This window comes from Hakea prostrata, chromosome 1 (genome assembly GCF_041222555.1).
Source record: "Hakea prostrata isolate BN-2017 chromosome 1, UWA_Hpros_2, whole genome shotgun sequence".
NCBI classification, from domain to species: domain Eukaryota; kingdom Viridiplantae; phylum Streptophyta; class Magnoliopsida; order Proteales; family Proteaceae; genus Hakea; species Hakea prostrata.
This window is the reverse complement of record NC_142600.1, coordinates 55,138,149-55,158,533: the sequence shown is the minus strand read 5'-3', so window position 1 is coordinate 55,158,533 and position 20,385 is coordinate 55,138,149. Positions and strand designations below refer to the sequence as shown.

At 36.8% G+C, this 20,385-nt stretch overlaps 2 protein-coding genes and 1 pseudogene across 11 annotated transcripts in view; 1 reads left to right on the top strand and 2 right to left on the bottom strand.

Moving 5' to 3' along the window:
• Positions 1–8,787: 8,787 nt before the first annotated feature.
• LOC149029152 (uncharacterized) lies at positions 8,788–9,573 on the bottom strand. Its single transcript, XM_089142333.1, has one exon. The coding sequence runs from the start codon at positions 9,571–9,573 to the stop codon at positions 8,788–8,790; it is 786 nt and encodes a 261-aa protein (XP_088998459.1).
• A 321-nt stretch (positions 9,574–9,894) lies between these two features.
• LOC149029151 (phytolongin Phyl1.1 pseudogene) lies at positions 9,895–16,301 on the top strand (annotated as a pseudogene). Of its 2 annotated transcripts, none has more exons than XR_016170815.1 (3): positions 9,895–10,061; positions 10,324–11,655; positions 15,294–16,301. The product of XR_016170815.1 is annotated as a phytolongin Phyl1.1 pseudogene, transcript variant X1 (transcript). The 2 variants fall into 2 exon arrangements; XR_016170818.1 differs by lacking the exon at positions 15,294–16,301 and adding an exon at positions 15,216–15,292.
• A 2,339-nt stretch (positions 16,302–18,640) lies between these two features.
• Positions 18,641–20,385, bottom strand: part of LOC149029148 (MBOAT (membrane bound O-acyl transferase) family protein) — a 71,529-nt gene continuing 69,784 nt past the window's right edge. For 5 of the 8 annotated variants that reach the window (XM_089140642.1, XM_089140613.1, XM_089140627.1 and 2 more), the window contains exons 17-20: positions 20,304–20,379; positions 20,168–20,217; positions 19,964–20,069; positions 18,647–19,881 (exon numbers count right to left, since the gene is read on the bottom strand). In XM_089140642.1, coding sequence (XP_088996768.1) covers positions 19,998–20,069; positions 20,168–20,217; positions 20,304–20,379 — 198 coding nt within the window. In that variant the 3' untranslated portion in view covers positions 18,647–19,881; positions 19,964–19,997. Of the gene's footprint in view, positions 19,882–19,963; positions 20,070–20,167; positions 20,218–20,303; positions 20,380–20,385 lie in introns of all 8 variants that reach the window. The other 3 variants (XM_089140651.1, XM_089140657.1, XM_089140664.1) reach the window with 2 other exon arrangements.

Sequence of the window (20,385 nt, the reverse complement as noted above, 5' to 3'; positions counted from 1 at the left end):
CAGTTTATTTAGGCTTTGTTTAGTTTTCTTTGATTGCATTTGTGAGAATTTAATTTCTAGATTGAATGTTTAGGTTTGATTTTTTTATGTAATGCAATTCAAGTTCAAGTTTCAAGTTTTTAGACTTGTTTTTCTCTGGGTCTAGCAATTGCAGATTTAGATCATTCTAGATCTAGATCTGGTTGTTAGGGTTGGTTGAGATTCGAATCGTTTGTTCAATTCGCAAGTAAGTAACATTTATTAATCTTCTCTCCTCCATCCATTTTCACTTCTATCTACCCCTCCATATTCTTAATTTAAGATTTACTTTCAGCATTTATTTATTGTTCTCCCTTCCCCTGGATCCTTGATCAGAGATGCCTACAGTCGTGCCTCTCTTTGGTTAAGGCTTTCTTTTCCTTTTATTACTTTGTTTATTGCTTTGTTATTTACTTTCTGAACTGTTTTTTTTTCTTTAATATCCGTTCCCCCGATTGGTAGACTGTAAGCTACGGCAAAGGGTCCACGGTCAAAATCATTATTATTATACTCCCCTTCCCTCGATCCAGAGCTGACACTCGGATCACTTCCCTTTTCCTTTTATTTTTATTGTTTGCATTTTTTTCCTGTCTTTTATTTATGCATTGGTTGTGTTTAATTTATTTTTCATTTCAATTCGATTGCATTAGATGTATGGATTATGATCGTTTAGTTTAGTTAATTAGTTAACAAAAATTGAATCATTCCACTCTCGCATTACTATTAAGAAGTTGAATTCTAAGTGGCATATCTCCTTGAGATCGACTCGTTAGTTACACGATACCGTGCACTTGCGGTTACTTTTAAATTTCAAAAACAAGTTTTTGGCGCTGTTGCCGGGGAGGTATTAGTCCACTTTATTTTTCTCATTCTTAGGTAAATCGAAGTGTTTTTAAAAAAAAAATTTAAAAAAATAAAAAAAATTCAAAGATATTACTCTTAACTAAAGTAGAAACAAAAACGTATAATAGTCCCCACCTCCGGTCCCCGGATTCGAGAGGGGCCAAACCTATACGGCCGGCTATACGGCAACCTTACGGCTTTGGAAATCATTGTTTCAATCTTTGTGGTGGGAAATTCACTACTTTCCCTTTTGTTTTTGTTATTTGTTTTCTTCTTTAGGTACTTTATTGTAATATATATATATATATATATATATATATATATATATATATATATATATATATATATAATTTAAAACCAAAAAAAAAAAAAAAAACTCATTCTTTCATAAGAGCCATTAATTGCATTAGGTGTGGTTAGTGCATGTGTGTCTGGACTCATGATTCTACAAATAGAATTGTCTGAGTGTCTACCTTGACCATGGAAAACCTACCTCCACCTAAGAGTCTTAGGGATAGATTTTATCCAACCCGATCTACACAACCTTCTTGCATACGTTTACCTGAAGTGAGGGGTAATAATTTTGAGCTCAAATCTCATTATCTATCTATACAGCGCTCAGCTATACGGCAACCTTACGGCTTTGGAAATCATTGTTTCAATCTTTGTGGTGGGAAATTCACTACTTTCCCTTTTGTTTTTGTTATTTGTTTTCTTCTTTAGGTACTTTATTGTAATATATATATATATATATATATATATATATATAATTTAAAACCAAAAAAAAAAAAAAAAAACTCATTCTTTCATAAGAGCCATTAATTGCATTAGGTGTGGTTAGTGCATGTGTGTCTGGACTCATGATTCTACAAATAGAATTGTCTGAGTGTCTACCTTGACCATGGAAAACCTACCTCCACCTAAGAGTCTTAGGGATAGATTTTATCCAACCCGATCTACACAACCTTCTTGCATACGTTTACCTGAAGTGAGGGGTAATAATTTTGAGCTCAAATCTCATTATCTATCTATGTTACCCCTATTTCATTGGTTACCTGATCAAGATGCATATTTGTTCCTTAGGGAGTTTGATGAAGTTTGTGTCCTTATGTAGGTACAACAACTTACTGATGATGCCATAAGACTACAATTTATTACCTTTGCATTAAAGGACCAAGCCAAAAAGTGGCTTTATAGCTTACCTTTGGATAGCATTACCACATGGGAACAATTTACTATCCTATTCTTGAAGAAATTCTTTCCTTTCTCTAAGACAAATTAAATAAGAAATGATATTCTTCAACTTCGTCAGAAATCCAATGAGTCATTTGCCAAGGTAATGGAGAGGTTCCAAAGCTTTCTCCAAGAATGCCATCACCATAGTATAGAATTATGGCATTTATGCCAAATAATTTATGAGGGTATCGATTATCAAACAAAGCAACTCTTGGAATCTATGTGCCCCATAGGATTTACATCATTCACTGATGATTCCGAAGCTTGGGAATTTCTTTTAGACCTAGCAAATAGGACTAGAGAATGGGAGTCAACCCAAGAATCTGAAAGGACTAGTAGGGGATATTTTATTGGTAGCCAAGTTCATAAGGAAGTACAAATAGATAGTCTTTTGAGTTAGAGACTTTGGTAGTTAAAGCTGCACCACCACCACCTAATCAAGCACATTTTATTGAGAAATCTATTGCTGTGTGTGCATGGTGTCAGTCTCCTACACATGTAATTAGGGGTGTCAACGGTTCGAGTTGGGCCGGTTTCGGACCAGGCCTAACGGTTTCGGGCTGAAAAACACTCAGCCCAAACACAGCCCATTAAGAAAATAACGGTTTCGGGCCGGTGCGGTTTGGGTTTGGGTTGACTAACGGTTTGGGCTAAGGATTTAAAATTGGGTTTACTAACGGTTTGGGTTCGGGTTTACTAGCGGTATGTTTTGAGTACTTTGTTGATGTGTGGAATTTATCAAGAACATGTAAACACATATAAATATTAAGTTCTCTCCAAGTCTCTTGTGTTCGGTGTTCAAACCAAAAACTTTTTCTACAAAGAAGTAAAAATTATAGAACTAATATATACAAATGAAAGTTGGCATCTTGATAAATTTTAGTGGGTTGTCTCTGCTTATTCTACTCCCTCTTCTTAATACTTGTAAAAATGGATCAAAATAAAGCATTTAAAGATTTTCAAATGATAATACAATTGCTAAATATTCACTAAACCCATCTTTCAAATGGCAAAGGCTTTACTGGCTTGTTGTTTGCATGTTCCAAAGCAAAACAATTAAGGAAAATAAATGAACACTTGGAGTTTTCTTGTCTTTTACATTTAAATTTAATTTATTTCATTTATTTATAATGGGTTTAACGGGTTGGTTTGGGTTCGGGCTAGTTTTGGGCCGAAAGGTTCGGGCTAGCGGGCCACACACGGGCTGGCCCGGCCCAGCCTAGCCCAAACCATTGCGGGCTGAAGTTGTTCAGCCCAAACACAGCCCATTAAGCTTCGGTTCGGGCCGGTCCGGGCTGTAACTGGCCGGTTCGGTCCAGTTTTAACGGTTCGGGTTAGGTTTTGACACCCTTACATGTAATTGAGGAATGTCCTAACTATTCTGGAGGCCAACATGAAAATGTCAGTGCGATGTTTCCACACCCGTACAGTGTCACGTACAATCCTGGGTGGAAGAATCATCCTAACTTTTCATGGTCTCAAGGGCAAAACCAAAATGGATTAAGCAATTATTCCACACAAAATCACTTTGGTGCCCCTAAAAAACAAAGTGCCCAATTTTCTCATAATCCAAATGTCCAGTTCCCTCAAGCCCCAAATTTCCAAAATGCCAATTTAGCTAGGTCTGTCAATCCACCTATTGTACCTCGTATGCCTCACATTGCACAAAATCAATCATCACCTGGTTTCAACAGAGGTAACAATCCAAAGTTTTCTCGTCTCTCTTCCTTAGAGAATAATATGGAAGTATTTTCCAGCACCTTCATGACTTCTATGCATAATATGGAAAAACAAATTTCCACTCTTACAAGTGCTTTGTCTAAGCGAGAAAAAGGTAAAATGCCTAGCCAACCTGAGTTAAATCCTAGGATTCAGATTCAACAAAAACCACCAAATCAAGTCAATCAAGTTGAATCCTCCCATTCTTCTTTAGCTTCAATTAATTCTCTATCTTCATTGAGAAGTGGGAAAGGGTATTTAACAGGTGAGTCACATATTAATGAAAATAGCGAGATTAGTGACCACTGTGATGAGGAGAATGTTCAAGTATCTCCTAATAAAAGTTTGTTTGAGGAACCCATAGAAGTTGAGGATGAGCTAGTTGCTTTAGCAGTACCTAAGTTTGGTGAACCATTATCAGAAACTATGAGAAAAGAGCAAATTTCAAATGAGAGTCCTTATGTTTCTAAGGCTCCTTATCCTAGTCGTCTAGTTAATAAGAAGACTGCAACTATGGAGAAAATTTTTCATGTCTTCAAAAAAATAGAAGTGAATATCCCTCTTTTGGATGCCATATCCTAGATCCCCGCCTATGCAAAAGTGTTGAAAGATTTATGCACTCATAAAAGAATCACTAGCATTCCCAAAAAGACGTTCTTGGCAGGTAACATTAGTTCCATAATTACTCAACCTATAGCAGCCAAGTATAAGGATCCAGGGAACCCCACCATAGCTTGTGTCATAGGCAATACACACATTGAACATGCTTTACTTGAACTTGGTGCAAGTGTGAATCTTTTGCCTTACCATGTTTATAAGCAACTAGGATTGGGAGAATTGAAAGCAACTAGAACTACTCTTCAGTTGGCAGATAAGTCAATTAAGATTCCTATAGGGATGGTTGAATATGTTTTACTGAAAGTGGGAGAATTCATTTTTCCAGTTGATTTCATTGTGCTAGATACTAAACCTTTTTCAATCAAGGATGAAATCCCAACAATTTTAGGAAGACCATTTTTGGCTACTAGTAATGCATTAATCAATTGTCGAAATGGCCTCTTAAGGTTTTCTTTCGGAAATCAAACTGTAGATTTTAATATGTTCAGGATAGGGAAACAACCACAAATAGAAGAAGAGATCAATATGCTTGATGAATCTTTTGATTTTCCTAATGATGTGATTACCAACTTTGAGATTGATTTTGATTCTGAATTTCAAGAATGTATGGATATGTTGGATGATGATAGTGAAACTTTCTTTTCTAAAGTCTTAAAATTTCACACACCTTTGGAGCCTATTAAACCTCTATCCATCTCCATCTCCATTCCCAAGCCTTCAATAATTGAACCCCCCCCCCAAGCTAAAATTGAAAGAGTTGCCTTCTAATTTGAAGTATGCTTTCCTGGGACAAGATAATCATCTTCTTGTCATTGTAGTCTCTGATTTAACTTCTGACAAAGCAGAAGAGTTGATCACACTGTTGAATGATAATAGAGAAGCATTGGGTTGGTTTGTCACTCATATCAAAGATCTAAGCTCTTCCATTGAACAACATCATATTCATCTTATGAAAGATGCAAAACCTTCTAGAGAACCTCAACGTATGATGAGAATTTTCTTTAACATTGTGAATGTTTTTCTTGAGATCTTTAGAAATGATTTTTCGATTCACGATTTTTCTTATTTGGAGTGTCTTCCCCATCATACATTGATATTGAAGATAAGATCAAAGCTTCCCATGATAAGCACATCTTGACTGAAAGGTATGCCCCTCATTTGTCTTCCTTATTTAGCATGCATGCATTGAGGACATTGCATTACTTAAGTGTGGGGGTTAGTATACATATTCTTTCAATTGCTATGATGTGTGAAATGAGAGTGATTTTGGTACCCATCATGAACACATAAAAATCCTGTTGAGAGGAAGGTAACTTGTATATATGTTGAGATGAGACTTTCCTTAGAAAAATAAAAGGCCCTTAACTTAAGGTGATGGACCATCTATGAGTTTTGTGGGTCCTTGTTTCTTTGGCTAGGAGTTGAGATCAATTTTGTGTATGGCATGACAAAAAAAAAAAAAAAAAAAAAAAAAAAAAAAAAAAAAGAGTAGAAAGTGAAAGTTGAATTCCTTGGAACTAGACAAGGGCACTCCGACTCAGGAATCGAGGTGGCTTGATCGAAACTCTTAGGAAGGAGATTATTGAAAATAACTCTCGCATCACTGTCTATGTGGGCATATGCAAAGCAATGCTACAAAGTAACTTGGGTTTCTGGTGTTTGCTCCACCATGTCATTCAAGCCAACCGTAGTGGAGTAAAGTAGAGTTCACTACTCAAAAGAAAAAAGAGAGATAAATACAAGTGTCATCAATGCTTTGGTAAAATTGTTTGGTCAAAAATACTTCAAAACCTTAGTCCTTGGTCCCCTTACTTTATGAGTTGTTTTGCTTAAAGGAGAGGTGTACTTGAAAGATATAAGGTGAGTCTTTGATTGAGATATATGCTTTGTCTCAAGAATCAATATGGGGTAATAAAGTTCAAGTGTGGGGGATCTTAAATCAATGGTGAGAAAAATTGTCATAGCTATTGATCCTGTATGAGTATTTACCAATTGTTAGAGTTAGAATTTGCAATGTTTTATTTTGAGCTAAAATTGGAATTTTGGATGTACATTCACTGCAAACATCCACGAGACAAACTCGTCCTCTAGGGGTAACCTAGTGGTTTAAAGGCCTGTTGCACATGCTAAGTGTAATCGTGATTCCTACGAAAGTGAGTTTGGATTTATTTTGTTGCACTAGTTTCTTACCTGCATTTGTATTTTTCTTTAATTTTTGCTTGAGGACAAGTTTAGTCTAAGTGTGGGGGAATCTGATGAGCACATTTATGTGTGAAATTTTAGGGCATAAAGTATGCATTTTATACACTTAGAGTGGAGTTACGTTGGGTTTTATGTTGTTTTCGCAGATTTTAAGACTTTTCAAGATTTAAGCAAATATTTGGAGTTTTGGGCTTGAATCATGCAATTTTACACGTCAAGAAGTCCATTTAAATTCTCAAATGCAAAAATGAGCCTGATCTGGAGCATGATGAGATAGAGATGTGTGATTATGGACTAACTCCGAAATATTGAAGAGATAAAGAAGGCAAATTTGATCTACAGCTGAGATTATAAATTATCAATCAAATCTATAGAGATATTATTGAGAGAGTCCAAATGGAGAAAAGAGTCCTTGCATACTTGAATATCTTATTTCTTATCTGGGATTTAATTAAAGAAAGAAAAAGATGAAAAAGAATTATATTTAGAGAAGGAAGAGGCAAAAATCCCGTTTTTGAATGTTTCTGTCCAGTTTCGATCAAGCCCTTCATCGAACGGTCATCCGATGTTGATCGTGCTGATATTTTTTGGAGGAGAGCTTCACGACTACTTAAACCTCAAATCCAACGATGGAATTATACATCTGATCTCTCCAAGTCAGCACGATTAGTACGTCAAACCCTAATTGGCTGAGTTAGATAGGAACCCTGAGTTTTATTCAAATTCAGCCGTGCCTCATATCTCACCTACCTCTATAAAAGGAGAGCATACTCCATCAAAGGAGAATGTGTTAGAGCTTAGTAGAAGCACTCTTTCTTTTCTCTTCAGTTTATTTAGACTTTATTTAGTTTTCTTTGCTTGCATTTGTGAGATTTTAATTTCTAGATTGAATGTTTAGGTTTAATTTTTTTAATGTAATGCAATTCAAGTTCAAGTTTCAAGTTTTTAGATTTGTTTTTCTCTGGGTCTAGCAATTGCAGATTTAGATCATTCTAGATCTAAATCTGGTTGTTAGAGTTGGTTGAGATTCGAATCGTTTGTTCAATTTGCAAGTAAGTAACATTTATTATTAATCTTCTCTCCTCCCTCCATTCCCACTTCTATCTACCCCTCCATATTCTTAATTTAGGATTTACTTTCAGCATTTATTTATTATTCTCCCTTCCCCTGGATCCTTGATCAGAGATGCCTCCGGTCGTGCCTTTCATTGGTTAAGGCTTTCTTTTCCATTTATTGCTTTGTTATTTACTTTATGCACTGTTTTTTTTTTTTAATATCCGTTCCCCTAATCAGTGGACTGTAAGCTACGGCAAAGGGTCCACGGTCAAAATCATTATTATTATATTCCCCTTCCCTTGATCCAGAGCTAACACTCGGATCACTTCCCTTTTCCTTTTATTTTTATTGTTTGCATTTTTTTCCTGTCTTTTATTTATGCATTGATTGTGTTTAATTTATTTTTCGTTTCAATTCGATTGCATTAGATATATGGATTATGATCGTTTAGTTTAGTTAATTAGTTAACAAAAAGTGAATCATTCCACTCTCGCATTACTATTAAGAAGTTGAATTCTAAGTGGCATATCTCCTTGAGATCGATCCATTAGCTACACGATACCGTGCGCTTACAATTATTTTTAAATTTCACAAACAGACACCAACCATCAATCAAATGACAATTAAACTAATCTTTTTTACTTATCTTAGTTTAGATTTTGTTCATTTCCTTAGTGCTACTGTAGCAACGATACATGTCCGTGGCGTCAAGAAGGAGCTTCACGAGTTCAGTTGTCTTTTCCCAGAAAGCATTAGAATCCTCTATACGTTGAGGCATATAGAACTCACACGTTCTAATGATTCGTATCTTCCTTGGATCAGTTGTAGACTCTAGCACACCAGTACACATTCAAGAAAAAATTGGCCAAGCACAAGGCTTTATCTCTAAAAAATACATATATAAACACATTCAAGGCAGTGATTGGACTACGAGTTTGGTCTATTATAATGAAGTTCATTGTGTGTGAGTGAAAACAGCAACTGTTTTATATAATGAAATTTACTCGTTTTTTACCCAAAAAAAAAAGCACCCAGGCGGCTAGGTACATTTGTGGGACTATGCTTTATTTTTTTTTTTTTTTGGTAAACTGAGATTCAATTAGACTGAGGGCAAGTAAAAGCCAAGACATCCTGAGTACAGAGATCAAGAAGCCAAGGAACGGAAAGAGGCCAAACAGTCCTACAAGCCAGAGACTGGGCCATCCTAGCTAGATTATCGGCTACACAATTAGCCCATCTAGACACAAATTGAACCGACCAAGATGGTTCACTCGAGAGAAAATGCCGAATATCCTCAACCACAGGAAGAGCATCTAAATCCACCGGAAGGAAGGGGTCATCGAAGAACTTAACCAGGCATTTAGAGTCAGATTCAAAACATACGTTCTTCAAGCCTTTGCTCTTCGCCCAGAGCACAGCCTCCCTGAGAGCCGACGACTCACCAGTAAGGATGGAAGAAGAAGAAGCAGGAATTGAAGTCGCAAAACAACACAGACCTTTGGAGTCCCTCATCACAAAGCCAAAACCAGCAATGTTATCTTCGGGAGACAAAGAGAAGTCCACATTGATCTTGAGAGAAAGCTCAGCCGGCGGCGACCAAGCCCTAACCACCTCTTCGTTTGAGACATCAGGAGAATTTAGAGTATTCCAAAATTCCTGCATAGCATTCCAAGATCTATCAATGATGCGATTAGGGTTCCAGATCGTGCCATTGAAGCAGAGGTCATTTCTCACCTTCCAAATAAACCAGCAAGTGAAAGCAAAAAGGCTGAAGAACTCCTTGCTCAAAATAGGATCAGGAAACCGCAGATTACCCCACTGGTTTAGGATATGAGGCAGTGATTTTTGATCTTGAGATTCAACGATTCCAGAGAGCCCCATCCCAAACCATACTGTCCGAGATAAATCGTAGTCAAACAACAGATGATCAATGGACTCTACCTCTATTCCACATCTTCTACAGGTATGATCAATTTTGATTTGTCTTCTTTGCAAATTGGTGGGACTATGCTTTAAGAAGCTTAGTCCAACCTATTTCAACTCTGGGGAATATTTATATGCAATATAATATTCCATGAAAGATTTTTATTTTTATTATTAATACTTTTGTAGGATGAGGAGATTTTTATTATTATTATTTTTTGGTAGCATATGATAAAGAGATTTTGATAGTAGCGTGAAGATGGAGACCTCTCTATGTATAATTTCTTTAAATTACAAGAGATTATGATTGATTACCAGAGTAATAGACAAGAGAGAATGATTGACTTGGAGTCTTAGAAGTCTACGCACCTAAAAACTACAAAGGATCATTTGGTCTTTAAATTGAGATGAAAATTTTCATCTGGTTGTTCTTCTGATAATTGCAGGTGAGCTCTCTTAGCTTTCCGTAGTCTGAATTCACTTCTGTCCTGTTTCAGTTTATTTTGATTTTTTTTTTCTGTCGTTCATTCATTTAGTTATTCTTGGATGAAGTTAGCATTTAGCCCTTTTTGGTATTTTTATTGAATCTCTTCTCCACTTTGGATCTATTCTGCAGTATGTTTATGGTTTTTCGCGTCTCTTCCTTTGACAAACTAAGAAGTTTTCACTGGGTTTTTATTTTTATTTTTATTTTTTTGTTTTGTGCAGTTTGGAAACGAATCTGAGTCGTTTGTTGAAGACAATCTGCTCTATGGGATTCCAAGTGAGTGTGAAATCCTAGGAGAAGATTGAATTTACTTATCTCTGGGTTTGTGAATGGACATAAAACGAACCTGATTACTATGTTGGACCTTAATATACCTGAATTTTGGTCTTTTATTCGGTTGGACCTTTTTCTTGTGTTTGAGCTCATCTCCCTGGAAATTTGGTGGTATCTCTTGGATACTTGTAGTATTGTATTCGAGTATTTTATTGAATCGTTTGACGACTTCATGGTCGACCTTGAAAAATTCATTGCGTATACCTCTTGGATCTCGATATTATAGGAGACAAAGATCGATTGGTGCACTGATTGAAGTTCTGAACATTGAAAACCAACATAAGAATTGTTTCTGTCAATTATCAGGTATTTTGGTCAGTGCTAACGTCTTGGTATCTTTTGGATTGTTTCTCTGCTGATGCATAGTTTTCTGAGGCCGGCTTTGATATATTCAAATCATGGTGTTTTATTGCTGTGTTGCCAAGGGGAATCAAATCCTCTATAGCTACAGCTGCGGTGACCCTGATATTGAGAAATTGGCAGTTTTGTGCTTGGATAGGGCTCCTGCCTTCCATACCTGGTATTTTCAAAGTGTTGGTAAAAAGACTTATGGGTTCTTAATGGAGGACGAATATGTTTACTTTACAATTGTTGAGGATAGTCTTGGAAATCAGGGGGTCCTTCAATTTCTGGGGCATATAAGGGATGAGTTTAAAAAGATTTTGAAGGGCGGTTCAAGGGGCAGTTTATCAGTTTTGAACTCAGTCTGCCTTCAAGAACAATTGGTGCCTGTCATCCACCATTTGATAAACTCACTAGAGCAGGTCTCACAATCTCAATCAACCGGTGACTGGATGCCTGAGATTCTAGAGTCACAACATCCAGGGCCTTCACCATCTCCGGAAGGTGGCCAAACTCAAGATGCCACTTCTAGCAAAGCCCCGTTGCTTCGGAAATTTAGCAAGAAAGAGAAGAAGAAAATGAAGGATCGTGTAATTGATATTAGAGACAATGGCTCTGAAGGGCACCGAAAGTCAATGGGTCGGGGAATAAATGTTGATTTGTCAGCCACTGAATCTGATAATCAAGGCATGGTGGTGTCTTCACTCTCAGTACAGAAGAGTTCAAGCTCAATGAGAAATATAACAGATCCACAACATTCTCGATACGTGTGGTGGCGCCGGTTCTGGATTATCATTGTTGTTGATATAGTTATCTGCTTAATTTTGTTTGGAGTATGGTTAAAGATTTGTGGCGGCTTTCAATGCTTTGCTGGTTAGGTATTCCCTCACTTTGTTGCAACAGAGAGTTGAAATTGAATACCGGAGCTGAATTCTGTCCATTACTCATCTGTTATATAGGATCCCAGTCTCCATGTAAATATCAGCACAATATTGGGTTGGCTTCTCAGTGAAATGAAGCATCAAGCATCCTTATCACTGCCATGTCATCCTAGTTATTATGATCTAGTGGTGGGGATTTTCTTTGGTCATTTGTCATACCTATGTGCAGTTCTCCAATCATTAGAATTATATTTTTGTCTTCATCTGAGCATGCTTGTTGGGTAAATATGAATTCTTCTACCCTTTTCCTGTGATTGTTGTTCATGTCTTTTAGATATATGTACGTGTAAGTTTAACCCTTTTTTATTATTATTATGTGTTTGACAACTGTACTTTTGGTATTATTTCTGTAAGTATCTGTCAATAACTTATGTCAAACTAAATAATGTACTTCACAGAAGGTCCTCTTAGATCAAGAAGAATTATGGTTTAGCACATTCTACATCACTAGATTTCCAAGCCGTCTGCTTTCTCTTTTTCAATTATTCTACTGTTCTCCTTTTTAATTATTCACTCTTTGGATTGTTCTTTGAGCTGAATGTACTCTGTAGGCTCAAAGAGAGATTGACTAAAATAATCTGAAGTATTTAAAGTTTGGTTTAGTCAAGCAATCATGAGCAGTGTCTATTTACTTATAATTTATTTTTTCTTTTAGGAGGATTGCCCCTTATTTCTGTTTGTTGATTGTGTTGTCAATGCCTTGAGTGTATACTGTTCACACAATATGCAACAGAATGTGTGGAACATCTATATGTTCATGACTGGTGGTGGCAATCACGTTAGCTTTTGATCATCATTTAGCATGGTCTCTTTGATAAAGAAATTCACTTCTTTATTGGGGGTGGAGTATGTGTTTAAGCTGATATCAGTTTGATGCCGAAGTTAAACACTTATTCACTTCTTTATTGAGGTGGAGTTTGAGCTTAAATTGATATCAGTTGGATGCCCTAGCCAAATACTCCCAACTAGGCCACCTACATTTAATCAAAATTCTTTTGTGAAGCAATTATTACATAATCTATACATAAAAAGCAGACGGGTTTCCTTTATGTCATTGCTTTGCCATTGAGTGGTATGATTTTGTTGATATTTTTGGGCATTAACTGGGATCTTGATTGTCCAAGCTTTAGTTCTCCAGATTTCTTAATAGTGGACCCAAATGGTTGAAATTAAGTGAATTCTCTCTGCATGAGTGACAGAATTTACAACCAACTTTAAATTATATTTCTTTTTTTGTATGGTATGACAATCCTGAACTGTCGGCTCAGGTGCACGAGGCTTCTACCATTGTAGGCCTTGGTGTAACTGTGAAGTGGTACCACTGTGGCCAGTGGTCATGGAGTCAAGTCCAGAAACAGTCTCTTTGGAAAAGCATGGTATGACTGTGTCTGTTTTTAGTTTATTTACTTTATTGAGTCAATTAGAGTGATTAGGAGTCATATTATGAATCAAATTAGGAATTTCAAAAATCTATATATGTATGTAACACATGCTTCATGAATTAGAAATGATTTGAGTAAAGAATATGAGTTTTTATTTCAAGTAGTTTTGGTACTGTTGAGCAATGCATATGGGATTGAAATCCCAAACCTGATCACTTCTCCTCTTCTATTCTCGTATCCTCTCTTCATCCTACCTAGAAGATTGATTACATCTCCTTTCTCTCCTCTTCCATCTGTGTGGTTTCTCCGCTTAACGATGCAGTAGCAGCCCTTTCTAACCTAGAAATCTAACCCAAATCTGCTGCCAACTCAATTGTTGCAGACTGATAGGCTCCCTTATATCAATTAACATAAACCATTGGATCCTTTCCAATCTAGAACTGCATTACTTGTTCCCTGGGTACAGCCTATTTGTGTCAATTCCGGACTGCAAGTGATGTTGCATTTTCCCACAGATTTGAATGAATGAGTGGTATTGTTTTTCTAATACAATAACCACTTTCCAACATAGAAACCAAAGACTGATGTGCACCAGAATACAGTACAAGCAAAGAACTAACAGAATGGAAACGAACAAACTAGAACCATCAATTGCAGAACAGAGGTCTTATGGAAGAAAATTAATAATTAATGGTGGCTAGTCAGCTGGACTTGATACCCTGGTTGAGTGGAACATTAACCATTTAGTGATGTCTACTTGGAAACATTGATGATGTTCAGAGAACAAATCAGGACCTCAACTGAGGAATCCTTGTATATCTGGATTCTAATCCATTAACTAGAAAGCCCAGAGTTGAATATTGTCAACAATTGGTCAGCTAGTTGAAAACTAGGAGTCTGAACAGAAAAATAAAAGAATAAGAAATGCTTAGAGATCCACCTAACCTTTCCATGTTGGGGCTATTGGAAATCCATCTAAAAACACTATGAATCCACCGGGTATAGAAACACAAAGCTTCATTGCTAAAATAACTCAAATCCTGGATGCTTGAATGGCTGCTTATGTGGATAAAATTGAAGTCCCTTAAAATCTGACTCCTAACATACTGAAAAGAGACTAGACGATCTAATAGTCAATCTAGCTATGCAATTGAGCAACAAAAGACATAAACGTCTCCTATTCCACCTAGGAATTCTACTTGTTCACACCACCTATCGAATGTCTGTTGCAGTGAAAACTGATAGGACCGAAGGCACAACACGTATACCTAGTCTTATTTCCCCTAAAATAAGCTCATTGATGTGATTTTGCCATGCCAATTTCTTGGCATGGAGGAGTTACAGATTTTTACATAGCTAAAAGATAAATCCCATGCCTCTCTCCATCTTAACGTTGGCATATTTTTGTTTCAGACAGTTGCCTTACCTTCATCTCCCCTAACCATCACTCCCCTCTTTTCCTTTTTGATATTTGAATGCGTCTGATGATGCCCAGACCTAGATGTTTACAATCTCTTCTACTTGTGCCCTATACCGAAGAAAGAAGAGTTCAACTTCTTGCTTCTATGTTCCTTTGCTTGCTTTAAGAGCCTGCTCCTCTGCTCTATGTTGCACTTCCTACTTGCCTCCCTCCTGAGAGGTTTCTGCCTGATTGTGCGACACAGATATCTCCAATACAGTTGAAGAGGACAAAAAGCCCTACCAGCATTAGGTTTTAGAATTAAAAACACTTTTCAGCATTCTGTAAGGGGTAGTATTTTGTATAATCTTGGGTACCATGAGCATGTGCATCGAGACTAGTATTCATATGCACAAAGATTTGGGTACAGTTAGGATTATGGGTATAAATGACTTTCAGTATAAGAGATATGGGTGAAGGTTCAGGTCTCCAGTCCAGATGCTGCCCATGTCTATCTTGATTTCTTATTGTGGAATGTCACATGATTTGGTTGAAATATTTGGGTTCTAACACTAAATTCAGAGCTGCCTTCCCCCCCCCCCCTCTTTTTGGCGTATGTGCATATGAATGATGCATACAGTAGCAACTCGTAGCATCCGCATTCGCGACGTATGTTTTTCTGAGAGAACGTGTGGTTCTGATTTACCCTTTGCTAGGCCAAATATGCAGAGCACAGAGAATTATGTTTTGGATAAGGCCTCAGGGTGGAATCTAAATTTGAGATGTTTGGGTAGTTTCCACAGGTAAATTACATTGAAGTGGTGGTTCGCTGCTCTGCCATGTTAATCAAGGTTCAAGCGTAGTAGAAAGCTGCTTGAAGTTTAGGAAATATTATCATGAAATGAAGATCTTCAGAGGTAGAGCTTCCATCTCAAATTGAATTGCTCCACCAAGTGGTTTTTGAATAGGATTGCTGAGTCTTAGTGGATCACCTCAAGGGTAATCCCTCGTCAAACCCCGCTGAAGTATGACGGATTATTGATGAATGATGACATCTTCACTTTCAGCCCTTGGTTCCCCCTTTGGACTTTCACCATTTATCTCTAGAGATGCTAATTGTGTAGCTGATGCTCTTGCTACAAAAGATATGTCCTTGGCAAGTAGGACACATTGGCCTGTCTCCATTTCTTGGTCTGATGATCTTTGTACTTAGGATGCCTTGAGCTTTACTTTGCTTGCCTTGGTAGTAAAAAGAAATTGAATTGCGCCAAAATTTCTTGGTTCTGTTCTTTTCTTTTCAATAAAGTTTTGTATGTCAAAAGTTCCATTTAAGTCCTTTTATGTGGTCGGACACCCAGGGTAGTTATCCTTCACTCTTTAGACTTCTGTTGAAATGATTCCCATGTCTATTGTGGATTAACTGACTTGAGTGTTCATGTGTACTTTCCTTCTGCATCGCAGTTCTACCTTATTAAAGGAAAATCTGATATACATTATGAGTCCTTTTGCAGTATTGGAACCCTCTCTATAAATTGCACTGTGAACTTTTTTTTTGATAAAGCAAATTTTATTAAGATAGGGAGAAACCCCTGTTACAACCTACTCCTAATTTATCAAACAGTAGCAACCACACTAAATTGGGGGGATAGAAATAGTAAGGAAGGCATCTTGGGTACGTGCACTTACCTTAGCCAATTGCACCGTGAACTTGCTTCTAGTAGAAAAACCACTTTGTCAAAGAAAGCTCGCTAAATTTGGGTATTACTTTTACATTTTTCTATCACACATTCAAGATGGAGATTTATCTCTAGATCCGTGAACCTTCTTCCTAAAAAAAAAAAAAAAGAATGTTCATGATAGTAATGCTAACATGAGAGTAGAGGAATCGGACTTACGAGAAGGGGTGAGGGGGCAAAGATGGAATATGTAATCATCAAGCTACTAAATAAAAATGAATCTCAATTCAGTTGTAGTATGTTTTTTTATTTGACAAAAATACCCCTATTTATTTTCAGTAGTTACATTTATTCAACTAACACTTTTTAACTTGGAATCTTATGCCTCTTTACAAATAGTCACTTCCTTTGTATTCATCATATAAATATTATTCCCAACAAGAAAAAAATTGATAGCTCCTTGATCATCAATGCCTCATTTACCTTCTTTCTATAAATATTCTTCTCAACAACAAAACTTTCACACATAAAAAAAGGGTAACAGAAGACGTGCGCGTATGGGAATTATATGAAGAGTCTAGACTTGAGGAGGAGATTATCTAGACTCTTCTTGGAGACCAACCTAAAAAGAGAGACAAAAAATCAATAGGAAAACCAAAAGTTATTTAAAATTATGATTTTTTTATTTTTTTTTGGTTAGGTAAAGGAGCTCGGAAAATATGTCTACCTCTAAAAAAAACTAATTGATTAAGTTTAATCAATGATAATCTGTTGAAGAAAAACTAACTCACATTAAATTCTATTCGCCTTTATAATATATGGAGGAAAAAAGATCCGCCGCTATGACAATTGGAATTCTCATCTTTTCTCTCCGTCTTCTTCAAAATAAACCATAATTAAACCTATGAAATTTTTTTACAAATAAAAATTAATTTTACTCAATATATTAGATTAAGAATTGCATACCTTAAGAAGGAAAACAAAATCCATTCAATATATTAAACTAAAAATTTCACATGAATATTTTTTTGAAAAATTACTCCATCAACAATTTAAATTGTTTCAAGAAAACAAACCAAAACCACGTGCATATACACGTGAAATTTTAGCTAGCCATAATGAAAACATTAATCCTTAAAATACGCCTTTTTTATTTTTTATTTTTAACCATAACATTGGAAATATTATAAATCTCCCTGCAAGCCTATGCTAGTTAAGCTTCATTATTTTTACATTCGAAGTGAAATTATATTATATAAAAAGAGCGCATATTAAGGGAAGGATTGATCCATTTACACATCTAATGTTCACAAACGATTGCTTGCTCTTCTTGATGTGAACTTAAAGAGCGTATACTCTTTGAAAGAAAGCATCCAGGCATATTGTAAAGCTTCTGGACAAGCAATAAATTATAAAAAGTCCAATGTGTGCTTTAGCCCTAACACTCAGTCAAAAGTGAAGAGGTGGTTTGGCAAGATTCTTAAAGTGTCCCAAGGTGATTTGGGGTTACCTAGTGATTTCAGGGTGTCCACGTTGCACTTTCCATTTTTAAGTGATAAAACTGAAAACAAGTTTTATGTATGGTCCAAAAAACTTTTGAATCATGCAAGCAAATAAGTGTTGCTAAAGGCTCTTGCATTATCATCAACCACTTATACTATATCCCATTTTAAGATTTTGAAATCCATTCACAACAAGATAAAGGCAGCAAACTTTTTCTTGGAGACACAAAAGAGAAGTCATCTTATCCATTGGATGTCATGGAAAAGGCTGTGTAAGGATAAGAGCCAAGGAGGGATTGGACTTAAAGACCCATGAACGCAAAATAGAGCACTAAAAAAGGGGCTGATCTAGAAGATTGGTATAGGTGATTGTACTAATGTGTGGTAGAAGCCATGGGTTCCATCCCCAAAGAATTTTAGGATTTCATCTACCATGCCCGACGATTGTGGAATCTCTACGGTGGCAGACTTGATAGATCAGGACTCTAGAACTTGGAAAAGCAATGAGATAAATAGGTGGCTTAATCACACAAAGACTGCAGCTATCTTGAGCATTAATTTGCCTTATTCCCTCCCAGGTGAAGACTCCTTGATATGGGGTGGAGCAGCAATGGAACATTTGTGGTTAAAGATGCATACAAACTGCTATTTCAGCATAAAGAAATAGAGGAACAAGAAGCCCCCTCATCCAAGAACCACAATTGGGAAGCATTGAAAGAGGAACATTAGAAGGAAGTTTGGAATTGTAAAACACTCCCTAAAACTAAAAATTTTATATTAAGTACTTGCAATGAATCTCTTGCTAATGGTGTGAACTTAACTTCAAAGAAGAAAACTTGTAGAAGCAGGTTGCGGCGAATACCGACAAATAGAAGAAACAAGACCACATGTCCTCCTTCATTGCCCATTTGCCAAGAGAGTATGGTTCGAATCACCCCTATCTTGGAGGATCTTGGAGGATAATTGTAACTCCTTAATGGAGTGGATCTCTACATGGTAAGAATTCAGCAAAACATATGCAACAGAGGCAGATAAATTAAAATGTTTGATCTCTTTTGTTGGTTGGTGTCTGTGGCGAGCTCGAAATGATCGAGTGGCATGTACAAAAATATGGAAACCTGAAGAAATTGTTGAGGCAACAATTAGAACTTCAAAATAATTCTGGGAAAACCAGAAAAAGAGCAACCTAAGTGCACCATCAAGCTCAACAGAGGATGCTTTAGGTGAGTAGCAGGCTTGGTTTTCTCACCCCAGTGATAGTGTCGAAGTTAATATAGATGCTTCATGGCTAGAGAGAACAAAAATAATTCTGTTGGGAGTTGTCATCCGGGATCATGGAATTGGCTTCATTGACCCCAGGAACTTATAATTCTATTGAAGAGGATGAAACAAGTGCTATTAGAACAGGCCTTTTGGAAGCTTTAGCGTGTGGATATGGGTCAATCATTATTGAATCTGATTGCGAACAGCTAATCTATCAGGTATGTCCAAGATTATAGCAGATCTCCTACCTAGGAAGACCCTTTCGGTTTCGAGTCAGAAAGAATGGCCACTTTCCACTCTGTGGTCGTTTGAGTTATGTTCACCTTCCACTCCTTCCCGACTTCAGTGAATTTTGTTCTATTGCCAATAATGTATAAGGTTCGATAAATATAAATTGTTATTTTGCAATACTGCAAGGGCGCAACCGTAATCATCCCAATTTCAATTTATCACCTGTGAATTGTCAAATATAGACCATATATACCTTTCTCAATGGTGCGTGAACATGGTAGGTGACTTTCTGGAGGCTTAAACGCTGACACAGCAATAGAGTTTACGTGTGACTTACGATATGCCTAAAACTACCAAACACATAAGATCAGAAAAGAAGCCATTGACAAGTAAACTTCGCTTAATTTTTCTCACTTTTCCAAACAAGAGCATCAAATTGGTAAGAGTAATCAACATCGCTGGGCGTTAAGTGCAGAAAAGGAGCCATTGATGAGGAAAGCTCACTTAATTTCTCACCTTTTTGACAGTGGAGTCAAATTGATTTATAGGGAGATTCTTAACTGAAAAAAGGAGCTGCTCGTCTGTCTGTATCCCGAGCCTGGACCTGGACCTGGACCTGGACCAACCATTCAATATTACCCATTAATGAGATACTGCGGATAACCATAGCATCAGTAGCACGGGCATTTTCTCAGGACTGTGCCGAAATCCTGACATTCCACAGAGATTCATTAGACACGGTCACAATCAAACAAGTAGATGCAATCCAATGTGGAGGTTTCCCAGTTATACCCGACATGCTTTCATCGACAATCTAGTAGACAAGTTACTTCAAACTGGCCTCAGGTTTAGAACGACCTTTAGACTGACCTCTCGCATCACGAATGTGGAACATAAGCTGCAAAGGCAACAAAAAAAACCATGTCCTATACTTTTTAACTAAAGCAAGAATCATTTAATGCCAGTTGAACGAGTAAAATGCTTCTAGTTATGTACCTTGGTTCCAACATAAAATGTAGCAAACATGCCACCAAGAACAGGAAATCCTGTCAAACATTGGGAAGTTGCATGAGAATAACTAAAGTCTATGACCTTATTGCATAATTTTCGAAGGAAAGGGTTATTCATATACCATCTTTCTGGAGGAACCGAGAAATCAACCATCTGATACCTGATGGGCCAATAACATAACCAACAAGGTTGGCTACCTGCAG

Excerpts from the sequence above, each read along its gene's own strand:
- LOC149029152 (XM_089142333.1), bottom strand. The coding sequence starts at position 9,573 with ATGGGGCTCTCTGGAATCGTTGAATCTCAAGATCAAAAATCACTGCCT.